This window comes from Diplodia seriata (genome assembly GCF_021436955.1).
Source record: "Diplodia seriata strain FDS-637 chromosome Unknown scaffold_6, whole genome shotgun sequence".
NCBI lineage: Eukaryota > Fungi > Ascomycota > Dothideomycetes > Botryosphaeriales > Botryosphaeriaceae > Diplodia > Diplodia seriata.
In genome coordinates, this window is record NW_027117313.1 from 1447450 (window position 1) to 1462993 (window position 15544).

At 60.0% G+C, this 15544-nt stretch overlaps 5 protein-coding genes across 5 annotated transcripts; 2 read left to right on the forward strand and 3 right to left on the reverse strand.

Annotated features, from left to right (window-relative positions):
- Positions 1–235: 235 nt before the first annotated feature.
- SLS55_006340 (uncharacterized protein) lies at positions 236–2244 on the reverse strand (the record flags this gene model as incomplete). Its single annotated transcript, XM_066777770.1, has 5 exons — positions 236–472; positions 523–759; positions 836–1127; positions 1500–1845; positions 1908–2244. 5 exons carry the CDS (start codon positions 2242–2244, stop codon positions 236–238), a joined length of 1449 nt encoding a protein of 482 aa, XP_066631865.1.
- Positions 2245–2698: 454 nt separating this feature from the next.
- Positions 2699–3972, reverse strand: SLS55_006341 (uncharacterized protein; the record flags this gene model as incomplete). The annotated part of the gene is made up of 3 exons (XM_066777771.1): positions 2699–2822; positions 2893–3591; positions 3866–3972. 3 exons carry the CDS (start codon positions 3970–3972, stop codon positions 2699–2701), a joined length of 930 nt encoding a protein of 309 aa, XP_066631866.1.
- A 188-nt stretch (positions 3973–4160) lies between these two features.
- On the forward strand, positions 4161–6263 carry SLS55_006342 (uncharacterized protein; the record flags this gene model as incomplete). Its single annotated transcript, XM_066777772.1, has 8 exons — positions 4161–4425; positions 4485–4524; positions 4579–4717; positions 4770–4777; positions 4830–5173; positions 5229–5339; positions 5391–5746; positions 5802–6263. The coding sequence occupies 8 exons, from the start codon at positions 4161–4163 to the stop codon at positions 6261–6263; spliced, it is 1725 nt and encodes a 574-aa protein (XP_066631867.1).
- Positions 6264–11981: 5718 nt separating this feature from the next.
- SLS55_006343 (uncharacterized protein) lies at positions 11982–13427 on the forward strand (the record flags this gene model as incomplete). The annotated part of the gene is made up of 1 exon (XM_066777773.1): positions 11982–13427. One exon carries the CDS (start codon positions 11982–11984, stop codon positions 13425–13427), a length of 1446 nt encoding a protein of 481 aa, XP_066631868.1.
- Positions 13428–13751: 324 nt separating this feature from the next.
- SLS55_006344 (uncharacterized protein) lies at positions 13752–13982 on the reverse strand (the record flags this gene model as incomplete). The annotated part of the gene is made up of 2 exons (XM_066777774.1): positions 13752–13801; positions 13868–13982. 2 exons carry the CDS (start codon positions 13980–13982, stop codon positions 13752–13754), a joined length of 165 nt encoding a protein of 54 aa, XP_066631869.1.
- Between the last annotated feature and the right edge of the window lie 1562 nt (positions 13983–15544).

Consider the following 15544-nt stretch of genomic DNA (forward strand, 5'->3'; position numbering starts at 1 on the left):
GCATGTAGCCTCCGCGCTTGTAGGTACGGCCGTAGCGTGGCTGCTGGTCGAGGCAAGCAGCGGCTCGGAGCGCGACATTATTGCACCGTATTGTGAGACACGGGCATCTTCTTCTTCTCCCACTTCTTCTTCTGCCCTCGAGATCACTGTTCAATGCTAGCTGCTGACTAAAAACCCACACGCCAAGACTCATATCTCGTGCACCCAGACCCAGGGACCATTGCGTCGCACCGTTTTACTGGGGCTTGCTGTTCAAGATCAAGTTCTCCTCGCTCGCCAGCCTCTCGGCCGTGGTCTTGAACAGACGGGGGATGCCCGTGTGCTCAAAGGGGACGGCATGCAGAAGCATGCTGGCGAGGCCCTTGGACGACAGGAAGATCAGCGGCATGCCGTGGCCGTTGAAGCCGCCCATGACGAACTGGCCGGGCTTGGACGGCACCTCGCCGATGTGCGGCATCATGTCGGCCGTGTACTGCGAACAGCGGTCAGCGTGTGATGCGGCGGGAGGAAGACTCGACCTACGCCCATGATGCCGGTCCAGAGGGAGTCGAGGCGGGCGTCGCTGTGCTCCCAGCCGCGGTAGTTGCGCTGCATGAAGCCGGGGAAGTGCTGCTTCGCGGGCTCGATGAGCGAGGCGTCGTCGGTGACGCCGTACCAGTGGCTGCGGTCGTGCCAGAACCACTGCTTGGCGCCGCCGATGACGATGCTGCCGTCGGGGCGGGTGATCTGGTAGTCGTAGATGCCCGGGGCGTAGCGCAGCTGGCAGAGAGGGTCAGAGGTCAGAGGACAGGCATGGAGTGCTGCGGGGGGCGGATGACGCCATTCCCTTACGTACGCTGTAGGTGTTGGGCAGGTGCGGGCAGGCGGCGCCCGGCGGCACGGCGAGCCTGCTGCAGATGCCCTTGACGGGGATGATCTTGTCGCGATACTGCGGCGCGACGCCGGCCGTGTAGGCGTTGGTGCAGTAGACGACCTGCCGGGCGCGCAGCTGGCCGCGCGGGGTGCGGACGCTCCACCAGCCGTCGGCGTCGCGCGCCTCGCCCACGCTGGTGACGGGCGTGTGCGTCTGCAGGTTGACGCCGCGCCCGACGGCCAGCCCCAGGAGGTGCATGACCAGCTTGTACGGCCTGCCGAGTGGTCGCGTCAGTGCCAGTCTAGTGCGCTGCTCCGCCCCGCCACCACCGCCGCCGCCGATCGCCAGCGCTCGCAGCGCTGTCGCTGCCTCTCGCTGGCTACCACTTGATGATGTCCATCCTTCGCGACCCAGCCGGAGCTCGCGAGCGCCGGTCCCAAGCCGTCGACCGTGCTGCTGCGCGCCGCGCCCCTTGCATGCGCACGCAAGAGGCAACACCGCCGGCCTGGACAGAAGCCCACCGGAGCAAGAAGCTTATTTCCCCGCGCTCGCTCGTCGCAATCTATTTTCCTGCTCTCCACCTCGTCCAATGCTCGGTCCGGCTTCCGGCTAACGGCGGCGGAACAATAACGAAGGGCAGACTCACCAGACATGGCCGGCGGTGAAAGTGAAGGCGCACTTTGCGCCCTTGACCCCGGAGACCATCTCGGCCGCCGCGCCCTCGGAGAAGAAGACGTCGCGCACCGAGGGCCGGCCCTGGGCCTGCAGCTCGAGGAACTCGGCCTTGCACTTGGCGGCGTGGTCGGCGTCGAGGCAGACGTCGACGGCGCGCGTGAGGCCAAAGTCGCAGTCGATGCGCTCGCGCTCCACCAGCTCCTTGACCGCGAGCACCTGCGACGCCTCGAACGCCGCCAGCTCGTCCGCCGCCTCGGCCCCGAACAGCGCCGTGTACTTGGGCACCTGGAAGTAGACGTCCGGCTTGAGGTGGCCGCCTGTTTTGTTGCCCCGTCGTCAGCGCTGCGCGCTTTGCTCCCGGGAGTATATGCATGCGTACCGTTCCTTCCCGTCGCTCCCGAGCACGCCTCGCGCGCCTCCAGTATCGTGATCCTGGGCGGATTCGGGTTGTCTTTTAGCAGGTGGTATGCCGTCGACGCGCCCGAGTAGCCTGCGCCGATGATGAGAATGTCCGTCTCGGCGGGTAGGTCGGGCGTCGTGCGCGCGCTGTCCAGCGGGTGCAGCTCCGTTCGCCAGAAGGGCGTCAGCGAGTTTGGCACAGGATACGGGTAGGGCGCGTGCTCGGTTGACGGCTCGGTCGAGTATATCGATTCAGACGACGGCTTGAAGGAGCCGTCGATTTGCGAGAGGCGCGCTTGGGCAGTTTTGGATGACATTTTGGCGTTTTGGTGACTATAGCTGGGCACGATTGTAGCGATTTTCTTTGCGACGCGGTCACTGTGCTTGCGAACGAATGTAGATGATCGCAGGCATGAAAGAGCTGTATATAAGAAAGCTAAGTGTTTGGGGCACTGACAACACCGCGTGTTCCTAGCTAGATAGAGCGATCGTTCGACCGGCATCGGGCGCGGGAGCACGCGCGAATGCGTCGATCGGGGCGATTCTCGCACGTTGCCAGAGGCCCAAGGGTGCTGCGTCCAGTCACAGCGCGCAAGGAGTGAATGAGGGTGAGAAAGCGGTTGCGCAACGGTGCTATCGCTGCGGCCCGCACTCGTATCAGGCCGGAGAACGGCAGACAGGGATCGGAGAAGTGCGAAACAGCCTATCGATTACATGGAGCTATGGCCTTCAATGCGTGTTTGTTTGCTTTTGCGCCATCGCTCGGCTCTGCTAGGACGATGCCGCGATGATCTTGTCCGCCATCTCCAGCGGCGTCTCTGCCATTACGTCCATCTCGCCGAAGATCTCAGTGCACGGCTCCTTCTCCCACACGCTGGTGTATGCCCCCTTGAACCTTTGCCGCACGAGGCACGTTAGCAATCGGGGCTCAAGCGACTTGGCTGGGGCGCGCGCAAAGAACTTACCCAACTGTTCTCGCAGCAGACACGTCCCACATGTGCGCGGCCGCAAACCACTTCTCGCCGTCACCTAGAGCCTTGATGGCCGGCTCGTATGCCTTGGGGTCCGGCTTGCCGATCCCGCTGGAGTCGCAGCTCATCAAATTCTCTGCCGGCATGGGAACGCCTGCCTTCTCAAAGTATCCTCCAACGCGCTTCCTGTCGCCGGCAGACAGGCACCAGCAGGTGAAGCCCGCAGCGCGCAGCTTGGCGAACATCTCAGGGACACCGTCGCGCATCTTGAGGTTGTCATACGCTTCCGTGATGACCTTCAAGTCTTCATCAGTGGCGAACTGACGGGGTTCGTCAACGCCGGCTTGGTAGAGCATGCGATAGAACAGAGCCGCCTGGAGCTTGGAGAAGATGGTGTAGCGACCGGAGAGGGACAGGTAGGTGTACTCGCGCTCGGCGGCCTCCATCCATGCGAAGGCGAAGAGACGTGGCGAGATACCGAGCTTGGCAAACCGTTCGCCCAGCTGCGACGCAATTGCATCGAACCAGACGTCGTAGCCGACGCAGGTGCCAACGACGTCGAAAACAACATGCTTGTTCGTGGGAGGGGACATGTCGGATATGGCGATGGAGAACAGGCTGATCTTGAGAAGCGATCGGGAAGAGAAGAGCTGGGGCGTAGGAGAGATTGACGGACGAGGCACAGTCTCCAGCCTCTAAAATGAATGGTAGCAGGCAACCACAGCTCCGACCTCGCTCGCATCATCGCCTTGGTGTGCCCCTCGGCGGGCGCATAGGATCTCCAGGGCCCTTGCACGCTGCGGCTAACCCCACCTTTGCCCCAAAGCCCTCCCCCGCACACTCGGCTGCTGGCCGAAATACCGCGTATCGGGTTAATGCGAGGGTGCCTCGCATCTGCGCGCCGTCTTCCGATGCGCTTCGATGATAGGAAACAGCCCAAGCTCTGCCGAGCCTGGCCAACACTTACTTGGTGAAAGCTTTGCGTGTCGACCTTCCTCGGCCCTTGACCTCACGGCTATCGGATGAATCGGGTCGGCCGCCCTGGCTTCTATGGTCGATAGCAAATCGGGGCATATCTCGAAGGAGGGTTGGGCACGCCTGTCGATTCAGCCATGACGGACGTCGCAATTGGTGCATCGAGTACCGGCATTCTGTAGATAGTGAGATAGGGGGAGAGTAGATGAAGTGCGACGCGCCTGCACATCTCAGCATACCACAGCTGCTCAATCTTTGTCCTGCTGTTGTTGAACTTGCCTTCCGCCATGACTGCAACGGATGAGCCCAAGCTTGCCACCACTCCGCCTTCTGCATCGTCGCAGACCGACAGCCATGACATCGAAAAGAAAGACGCGGCCGACGTTGCTGTCGAGCCTTCCACGGACGCTGCTGAGGGGCAGGTCGGCATGGTCGACTTGGTCGAGGTGGGATATGAGCGGTCGCTGAAGAGACGTCAGATCATGATGATGGCATTCGGTGCTGGTATTGGGACTGGACTGTGGGTCGGCACTGGAAGTGCGCTGGCTAAAGGTTCGTAGTGAAGGCCGTCGAATGCGGTTCGTCCTCCATACTAACGCTGCGGTCTGTAGCCGGCCCGGGCGGAATTGCCGTTTCCTACACCATCATGGCGTGAGTGGGCCGATGCTCTTGATTGGATGATGGATCACTGAGTGTCATGAACAGAGCGATTGTGTACGTCATGTACACATCCATTGGAGAAATGACAGCGTACAAGCCCGTCCATGGAGGCTTTACCCGCCAAGCGGGCGAATATGTTGATCCTGCCCTTGGCTTCGCCATCGGGATCAACTTCTGGTTCAACGTACGTCCCGCCCTGAGAACATACATGAGTCCTCTGTGCTGACAACGCCAAGTGGGTCATGTAAGCTGGTAGAGTTCCCTGCTCAGGCGCATCCGTACTGATGTAGTCCAAGGATCATCCCCGCCGAGATCACGGCTTGCATCTCGGTCCTGCACTACTGGGAAACATCATACAAGGTGCCGCTGGCCGCGTGGATTACGATTTTCCTGGTCATCATCGTCTTTGTCAACATCTGGCCGGTAAAGCTCTATGGGGAGGTCGAGTTCTGGTTTTCCTTCCTGAAGTGTCTTGCCCTGGTGGCCATCATCTTCTTCATGATCGTCATGACGAGCGGAGGGATTCCGGCCACACGTGGCCCAATTGAGTTCAAGTATTGGAAGGATCCCGGTGCTTTCGTGAACGGCATCCGAGGGATTGCAGCTGCGTTTGTCCAGGCTGGCTTCAGCTTCGGCGGCGGTAAGTGCGAGTGCGGCGCTCCTCGCCTTGCGTCGGCTTTACTGATGACGAGAAGGCGAGCACATTGCCGTCATGGCTGGCGAAGCTAAGGATCCCCGCGAGACGGTCAAGCGCTCCGTTCAGCCACTGTTCTGGCGCATGTTTGCGTTCTTTGTGGTCAATATTTGTAAGTGAACATGGCTCCCCACGTCGCGGTAGCTGACCGCATTCGGGACAGGGCTTGTTGGCATGTGTATTCCCTACAACGATCCGAGCCTTGTGAATGCGTCCGGCACCCTCGCATCGCCATTCGTCCTGGCCATCCGGGCATGCAATCTCTTCGGGCTTGCACACGCACTCAACGCCTTCATCCTGATCACCGTCATCTCCTGCGGCATTACCTCGGCGTACATAGCGTCGCGTACGCTCTGCGCGCTGTCGGATCTGAAGTGGGTGCACCCGGTGTTTGGACGCAAGGATTCACAGGGGCGGCCGTATGTAGCCATGACGCTCAGCATGATCCTGGGCGGCGGGCTCTGCTACCTGAACTGCAACTCGACGGCGGAGCAGGTCTACAACTGGTTCTCGTCTCTGGTGAGCGCTCCTGCCGGATTGGGCAATGGCACAAAGTTGACCTAGTGTTGCGCAGGTGGGCATCAGCGGCTTCTTGCAGTGGGCGACGATCTACTGGATGCACATTCGGTTTCGCAAGGGACTGCGGGCCCAGGGGATCGAGCACAAGACACTGCCGTTCCACGACATGTTTGCGCCGTGGAGCCAGTACGCGGGCCTCGTGGTCATCTTCCTGATCCTAGTGGCCGAGTTCTACCTGGCCATCTTCCCGTTCGACGCGAAGCCCAGCGCGGAGAATTTCTTCGCGACGTACATCGCGGCGCCGCTGTTTGTGTTCGACTACTTTGCCTACAAGTGGTGGTACAAGACCAAGATAGTGCGGCCCGAGGACATGGACTTCAGCGAGGCCTTCATCTTCGACGAGCTGGAGCGGCGCCAGAAGGCCGAGGCCGCGGCAGAGGCAGCGCAGGCGAAGGAGAAGCCGGGGCTGGGCGTCGCGGGCGTCGGGCGGCGGGTATGGTCTGCTCTGGTGGGATGATAGAGAGTTGTGTCATGGAATTGTGGGGTTGAGATTGGCCGTCTTGTCGAGGCGAAGACACGGCCCGAGGCGGCGGCGCGCTCGCCAACTGTAACGGGGCGTGTCCAAACAGTGCACAATGGCAAAGTTGGAGTCGGCGGGTTCCTATCAATAGCTGGTGCCACGGCATCCCTACAACACGCAGTATAAGGCAGCGCACTATAAAAAGAAGACACGAGTGACACGGGGCGCAGCGATCTTCGATGCGAGTGCCTGGCATCACATGCTCGGCGGAGGGTGCGCTTTCGTAGCGCGGTGCAGCAGCCCACCGGCCGCGCTGAGGCCGCGCTGGGGCCCGCGGCGGAGGGGCAGGCGGCGGTTCCTTCTGGTTCCTGGACGGCCCTCGGATGGCCTTCTGACGTTGCAGCCGGCGGCGGGCAGCGCCCCAGAGCCTCGGGGCGGGCCGGGCTCGCAGCACACAACACACAGCACACATCGTATTCTTATCACTTCTCTCTGCCAGCCCTGCCCGCCTTCAGGGCAGCGCATGCCACGCCCGCCCCGGCCGGGTAAACAGCAGCTTACTCGTGCATCCTGCAATAGCTCGCCGCCCCGGCCGTAATGCCGCCCGCAGCCGCTCGTGCCTGCCCATTTCTCCGGCTTCACCGCGCCCCGCCCAGCAGGGCAGCAGCCGTTGACGCAACCGGCAACACGCCCGCCGCTCCCTTCGTCGCTGCGACGGCGCCCTGTTCTAGAACTTCTAGAACCCCTGGTGGAATGTCTCTCGCGCTGTGTGCTGGCCAGGGTCAGCAGTGCACCGCACCGCACGCCCCGCCCCGGCTACGGCACACCCACCCTCCGTCTGCGACGACAGACTACAATATGCCAAAGTGGATCCTCTCCGCCCACGGCGAGTCAATGCGCACTTCTGTTGCCCGCCCAGCCCGTCTTGGCACCACCATCCACCCAGCAATGGCCACAAACGCCTGACGCCTAAGCGAACCGCCCGATAAACTCAATCGTGCATCTCCCGCCCGCGCGCTGCTCGAGGCCGGACCACCGCCTGCCCCTCGTGGGAGAAGGGACCAAGGCATGGGCCAGCCGCTGCCACCCCAAGCTGCGGTCTGGACGGTCAACGGTGACGTGCTCAAAGGGGTTTAGGAGCTGGGTGGAAAATTCTGCCCTCACGGCCGGCGCCGCTCAATCGCGTCAACTGACGTGGGGCTGCTCGCACGCGGCATTGGGGCATTGGGGCATCGTGAGCTGCTCGCTGGCATGAGAGCGTCGCCAACGGCCGAGAGCAGCAGCAGAGGGCCGCCTCAACCGAACACCAGACCCACCGCTCATTTGGATAAGCTACGCGATGACGACGGGGAGGCCTTCTTCCACCGCTACGGGGCCTTCCTCGCCTACACGGCAGTCGTTCCATTGACGGTCCATGTTCCTGTCGATTGCTGAAAGACCCGCCACCTAGCTGCAGCTCGGCCAAGGGTACTGGCTGCTGCGAGGGAACCGAAGGCCTCATCCTCCCATGGTCTGCGCCAAGGTCTCTCCCTCAGACTCTCCCTCAGACTCTCCCTCAGACTCTCCCTTTCTCATCCCCCTCTTCTTCATCTTCTTCGAATATCCCCTTTGCAGCAGCCACCCGGTGCTACCAGCCAGTCGTGATGTCATAGAGTGGTTGATCTTCCTCGTCTGCTACAAGCTGTTGGGCGGGCTCCATTTTTGCCGAGTGTCCTCTTCCTCTTCATTGGACCCTGATAGACCCATTTCTCTGCCGTCTGGCTCCCTCTCCTCTTTCTCAAGCACGGTTATCATCCCGTCATGTCGTTGCCACGTTTGTCGATATCTTCCATGCGTGTCCAAACGATGATCCATTGCAAGGATGGATTTGTCAAAGCCCGGGAGCTCTATGCCAGGGGCTAATGCGTCAACTGGTCCTCCGGGCACTAGAGTTGTTCAAGAGGGTGTAGTGGCCGCTTCTCCAAGTGCATCCTTATCGTGGCATCCAGTCCTGAGGTTCTTCTGCATTGGGTCCAGGGAGAGGTCTGTCGCAGCGGGCTCCGAAGCATATGCCGCACTGCAGAGAAACTTGTTCAAAGCAGGACCCTTCCTTTAGTACTGTCCTTCATGTACCTTGTTGGCACGGTGGCATCCTCGTAAAAGCATCTCGAATACGCGATACGCGTCTGTGGACAAAAAACCTGTGCTTTCCGCGGCTAGACGCGGCTCGCAGCGCCTGGTGGCGACACGTTTTCGCTGCGCGCTTCCATTTTTTAGCCTTCTTACCACATCAATACCACTGCGCGTCAATTCCCTGTGTCATCAGCCACCGTGCGGCACCGTCGCTCCGGCGTTCTGCAACGCTATTGGCCTGTGTCTCCTTCCGCTTTTGGGTTGCGCTTGGCTTCGCTGCTCCGTCGAGCATCGTGGTGGAACAAACGCTCGTGTTTTGCGGCGAGCCGGCCATTGGCATGCTTAAAAGCTGCCACGTTGGGCGCCGGTGGTCCGATATCGCTTGGGTAGCTCGGCAAGCCCGTCGTTGCGCCTGTGTGAGGAAGTCATCTTCCTTCCCGATTCGGTCGGTCTATGGTCAACCGGTCAACCGCTCCGATTTCCGCATCCTGCTTCTTGGCCTTTCTGTCCAACCTCTGCAATGGTATCCATGAGCAGTCGCTTAAGACCTGAAATTGATCCGTGGGTACGACGTCTGTGATGGTCGTCGACAGTTCATTCTGCAGCCCCTCTCTCGCGCCCATGTGTCCTAGCGACTGCGACTGCGCAGGATCGGTGGCGCTGCTTGGAATCGTCCGACTGGAACCCGTATCTGAAATTAATACTTTAAGAGGCGGTGGCGGCGAAATTGTATCCACAAGTCAAGTGAGAAGAGACAGTAAACGTGTTTCCTAGGTGGAGAGGGATTGGCCAGTTTGGCAAAGTCTCCAGCGAATATCCGGCTGTCTGGTTCCGTCAGTACCTGCAGATTGGACACTTAGCTTGCATTGAGTTCTCCGTCGAGCCCAATGCCTCAAGTAAAGATTCCCAAGTAAGGGCCCATAACCGTGCCGGATGCCCCATTGAACTCGCCTTCCCACAACACAATCGAGGGAAACGTCGAAGTGTCTATCGCCGTAGTTTCGTTCGTATATGCCCCACTAGGCGCAGCCGCTCATTGAGATTTCCGGGAACATGGAATCTCTTGTTGAATTTCTTTCCAGTCGTAGCCATTGAAGGCTTGTTCTGTCGCAGTTTTGCGTATCGCGAGGCCGCAATTCTTCTGCACGGCTGTATTCATCCGATGGCCGACCAGAAGCGAATCCGGCTGGCGGCTTTCTAATGAGCCTTGGAGCAGTCAAGGTACTGATGCCTTGATTTGCTACGCCAACTGCTTTCCTCCTTCTCATCGCTTTACGTTGTTCCTCGGAGTGTAGTGGAAATTTTCGCCGCAAAAGTGTCGCTCAAGCTTGAAGCTGACACCATCTACTCAACGTCGGCGAGATGAACAAAGATATTCCTCACCTGCGTCTGTACATCCGTAAGACTGAAAGCGCCCGGTTCTTGGCATAGTATACCATCAAATGGTCGCTTAGCTGTTCGCCCTTCCTCTCCATCCAACCTTGATATTTTGGCGAAGTATATGCGACGTCCGCTTTGTTCCAGCAAAAATTCTCGCGTGGCCAGCCAATTGTGCACCCTGGGCTACACTTTGGTCGCACCAAAGCTCCTAAAAGGTTCGCAGGCTGGATGTATTCCGGTTTCGCGGAGTCTCCTCCAAAGCATCGCTGGCGCTGTCATCGGTGAACGGAAGGTGAGAAGAAGGTTGCCAGCTTCCGCAACGCCTACGTCCTTTGGCTAGAAGGTACCCATGGCCGCTGAGGCAGTGGCATTCCAGAAAGCCCATTTCTACGCACATTCGTCTGATTTGTGCCATGGAGTTGTAGTGGCTCCCGCGTGGCACGTCAACCTAGAAGAGTATTCCACTGTCAGCCAGCTGAGAAGCTCAAGTCGCTCGCCGCCGCGACGCTAAGCTGCGACACAGCTGCAGATACTGTGGGGGAAAGCCAATTGAAAGAGCGAGTCCGTGAGGCAAGCGTCGAAGGTGAGGTGGGAGCGATTTCCACGTGCGCGAGCTTTTGCGATGAGGTTAAAGGATAGACAAGAAGGACGTTGCGCTCTTTGTTGCCCGCTACGGCGCTTCGCGCGCTGCTGGTAATACTTGCGAGTCGCGACCGGATAGCGAGGAGACGGACGAGTGGGAGGTGGAACTCGCGACCGTGTTGTCGCCCACGCCAATGTCACTGACATCACTGGCGCAGGTACCCGTCGCAACGCCGTCGACGGCGGATGACTGAAGCGCGCATGGAATCCGAGACACCAAGACACTCCTAGAGTGCGCCTCGTTGTATCTGGATGCTTGCTTGGCTGCCTTGGCTGGGCGCAGAGACGGTTTGCTGCAACGAACGAGCAGGCGCGCGGCGGCTCGGGCGCAGAAGGTCAACACCAAAGCCGGCACACAGCGCAGCGGAGGAAACACGCGCAACACAAGCACTACAAGCACCACCAGGGGCACAGCTGCGGGCGCTTGCATGACCATCAATGGCTTCGGAGGAGGCTGCCCTGGAGCGGCCAAGTGAAGCGGCATCCTCAGCAGGTGGCCCGCTGGGAAAGCGACAACAGCTGCTACTCTTAATCCAAGCTGAAACGCAAAGAGAGCAGAGGAGAGGGAGCTTAAACTAACACTTCCTCGAAGCCTTGCTCAAGGCAGGGCGTTCAACGAAATGGGCCCAGCGATCCTCAGGCCCGCAGGCCCTCACACTGACGAGTGCAAACTCCATGAAGTTAGGAGTAAAAAGCACAATTTAACCCTCCCCCCTGTGAGCAGATCAGTAGCGTCTTGTTTGCATGGAGGAAAAAAGAAGAAGAGGTTCTGGAGCAAAGGGCGGGGCTTTTATACCCGTGAACTGAAGGCTCGGCACCGGCCCGCCGGTTGGTGGTTGGCCGGGAGGCCGGCGCACGGGCTTGGTGGAAGACAGAAGAAAGAAGCAGGCGCGATGCCGTTAGAGAAGGAAGGCTCGCTCGATTGGGCAGCGCGCTTCTCAATTAGGTAGCCGCGTCCAAGCAGCGCTTCACCAACCTCTTCACCTGTGCCTTCCATTGCCAAGAGACGCTCACAGTCGATGCATGAAGCGAGCGAGCACAGAAACCTCAGCAGTGGGGCGACTGCTGCCAATGACGTTAAGACGTCGAACAGTAGTGAAGTGTTGCGGACGCTGTCGCTGCGGACGGACATCACAGAAGATATTCTCACGCGCATGCCCTTCACAACGCCGCCCATTATCTGCGGAGCGCTCAATTCGCCCGACAGTGACCAATGAGCGACCGATGTCAGTAAATGGCGCTGTTTGGAGGCGCATCCACAACAGGTCACTCTCTGCTATCGCGCCTGCACTTAGGGGTTTGAGGGAGAATGGTTACAAAGTACACCGGCGGCCAGCATATGGCCTTGGTCGCGGGCTCCAGTTGCACGAGCGCGGGGCACATGCGATGATGCAGAACAACGTCAGCCCTTCTTGCTCTGACGTTCTCATTTCGTGGCCGGTGGCGGCTATCCGAACCGCAATTACCAATCAGCACCTTCCCCGCATCGAGCATGCACATAAGGCGTGCTCGTGCCTCTGCTATCCTGATATCAATCCTCTCCTCGACAAAGCCTCTGAGCAAAGAAAAGCCACCTCCACCATGGATCCAACCTTCTACCGCACGCCCGCCGACGCCATCGCCGCCCCCGCCGAACAGCTCGCCTACGTCGTGGCCTTCGACCCGGCGCGCGAGAAAGAAGACGCCGTCTTCGTCGTCGACCTGGACCCGGCCTCGACCACTTACGGCCGGACCATCCACGCCACCAAGGTACCCGCGGGCAGCGAGCTGCATCACTTCGGCTGGAATGCGTGCTCCAGCGCCCTGAAGCATGAAGGCCACGATGTGACGAACCTCCAGCGCCGCTACCTCATCGTCCCGGGCCTGCGCTCCTCGGACATCTTCGTGCTCGACACGGCGCCCGACCCGCGCCGGCCGGCCCTCGTTAAGACGGTGCCCGCCGCCGCCCTCGCCGACAAGGCCGGCTACTCGCGCCCGCACACGGTGCACTGCGGGCCGTCGGGCGTCTTTGTGACGTGCCTGGGGGGCCGAGGGGGAGACGGTGAAGACGACGACTTGCCCGGCGGCATCGCGCTGCTCGACCACGACACGTTCGACGTCTCGCGCGCGTGGGAGACGGCGCGCGGCCCGCAGCGCTTCCACTACGACGCGTGGTGGCACCTGAACCGCAACGCGCTGGTGTCGAGCGAGTGGGGCGCGCCGTCGATGATCGAGGATGGGCTGGTGCCCGAAGTGCTGCTGGCGAACGGGTACGGCCACGCGCTGCACTTTTGGGACTTGAAGGCGGGCAGACACGTCCAGCGCGTCGAGCTCGGCGAGGAGCACCAGATGGTGCTCGAGGTCCGGCCGTCGCACGACCCCGAGGCAACGTGGGGGTTCGTCGGAGTGGCCGTGTCGACGGCTGACTTGTCGGGGTCGGTCTGGCGCTGGTATTTGGATGAGGGGGAAGAGGAAGAGGGGAAGAAGTGGAGGTTGGAAAAGGTCATCACGATTCCGGCGCAGAAGGTTGGGGATGCGAGCAAGCTGCCGCCTGTGCTGCAGCCGTTCGGCGGTGCAGTGCCTCCCATCATCACGGATATCGATTTGTCTGTCGATGATCGCTACCTGTACGTATCTTGCTGGGTCACCGGAGAGCTGAAGCAGTACGATGTCAGCGACCCGCGGCACCCGAAGGAGACTGGAAGCGTTCGCCTGGGCGGGGTTGTCGATCCATCGGCGCATCCTTCACGACCGAACAAACCACTGGGCGGCGGACCGCAGATGGTAGAGGTCAGCCGCGATGGGCGTCGTATCTACTTCACCAACTCGTTGTACTCCTCCTGGGATGATCAATTCTGGCCGGACGGCGTGGGAGCGTGGATGGCAAAGGTAGACGTGCTTCCGGGCGGAGGGATGACGGTAGACGAGGGTTTCTTTCTCAGCGTAGGCGATTTCGAAGGGTTGAGGGTACATCAGATTTGTCTGCAAGGAGGAGACGCCTCGACGGATTCTTACTGCCATCGCTCAGCAGCGCGGGCGAGCGCTTGATACCTTGGTGGTAAGGCACGTTCACTTTGCGAGATCATGGCACTCAGCATCAATTGCTTCGAAATATCACACTCATCTGTCGAGCCAAAGTGGGTTCTGTCCAATGTAGCCCATCAGGTGCCGTCCCATGGCCGCTTCGGCTCAAGGTCCGTTCAAAATTCGTTACATGCCGTTCTCGTATCGTCCGACTCGTCAATGGCCGTTCTGGCCGGGTATTGTGCTGCTCTTGCGAAAAGACGCTGTGTGACAAGTGCTAACTCCTGCTGCCTGTCTCCAATCAATCTCGCTCAAGCGCCATGTAGATCTTCTGCGCTGACCTACCACTTAGTGCTTAAACGCAGCCGAAAGCTTTCTCTTGGCCAGACGGCCCGCCGCTAACGTCTCATTCGCCATACGCGCAGTTGTAGCTTTGATTTTGACGCGTCGGGACGTCAACTCACGCTCGCGGCGGACCAGACCGTTGTGGATGGTCTCCTCAATGGCGGGCAGGTCAAGGACGCGGCCCGAACGAGTCTTGATGGTGATTGTGGGGTCGGGGGCGGACGGCGTGGTCATTGTTGTGGAAGTGGCAGGCGGGTGGATGGCTGTGGCTTGATCGAGCGCGTTTGTAAGGGCTTGCGACACCGACGAGAGGTGGAGGCCCGAGGGTGGGTGATTGTGGCTGTGTGATGGTAGGTGAAGGCGCGCGCCGAGTCGAACAGTTCATGAAGTGAGAACCCACCCGCGCGGTGAAACACTCACGACAGATTTTTGAGAGTCCACAAGGCCAGGAGCTTGATTCTGCTCATCGGATTGTCCGCTCAGAGTGTCGGACGACACCGAGGGCATTTGCGACAATCGCGTCGAGGGCGGGCTCAGTGCGCGCACGACCGCGCTCCTTCGCCTGAGACATGGCAAGCCCTGGGAGTTGCGCTACGCTGAGCTGCATCTTAGGCATGTGTTCTCAGCGGCGCATGGGCAGATCAAAGTAGGTGCTGTGCCAGTCATATGGGTAAATGGCTCACCCATGACAGCGCGCGTAACGGGGGCTGCGATCAGCAACACCGCAAACACAGTCGCGTCTGCGCGGCAAATCGAATGATGGCGCGGATTCAAGACTCAACGTCGTAAAGATCATGGTCGCGCAACATCGCAAAGATGAAAGACGCGACGAAGGGCGCCTGCCTGAGTGGCAGACTTGGGCTCGCGGCGTCGTGTCAGCAGGCCAAGGTCAAACTCAACACCATGACCTCTGCCGTGGAGGCACCTTCGTAGCAGAGCAGCGACGACGCAAGGAAGGCTGCTGTGGTGACGGAACAGCACATCGCGAGGCGCCTTCAGGTCACTCTCGCTCAAAAACTCTTCCTCGTTCTCCAGCGCAAGGCCAGAGAAAACAACGAAAAGTGAGGGTCGCGTCAGCCCGAGGCAGTGCAATACGGGCGACACTGTGCCTCTGAAGATGAGCGGAGCCCAGCGCCTCAGAGACGGTTTCCAAAAACTAATCTTCTTGTCTCACCCCCGTAGGGGCGGTTTTGGAGATTAAACCAAAAAGAACAGTTACTACACTTGATCAAAGCCAAAAGGCAATGAGGAGCTGAAGAAGAAAAAGAGGAGTTGGGGGCGAGGAGGAGGAGGTCTTTTATGTGACCCGGGGCTGGCGAAGGAGAAGGTGGCACGGGGCCGGCTGCGACCCATTGGCATGACAACGCTACTGACTAAACCACAAATGGACGGACGCCCCGGGCGGTCAGCTGGTCGGTGCCTTCCTTTGACGTCACTGATATGCGATTGGTCTCTCGAAAGGGCGAGAAACTTCCATGTGAGCAACAGTTGCGCGGTCAGGAGGCTGCATTTGACCACACTTCCTTACGTCGCCGATTGAAGCAGGAGTGTCGGCACGCGATGTGACGAAGAGTAGACTACGCCTCGAGAGGGTGCCGTGAATGCACAGCGGGCTCATATGGCGACGATTTGGCAAGCATGAGTGACTTCGTGGTGCGGAGCGTCGTCACCTTGCGGACTGAGCACACCGCTACGTACCCACGCGCTCCTCAACTCCGCAAGGCTCGACAGGTTGATTGTCAAGCGCAGATAGCTCAGCCTCCGCGCGCATCTCCCATCGACTACCTGTCTGCGAC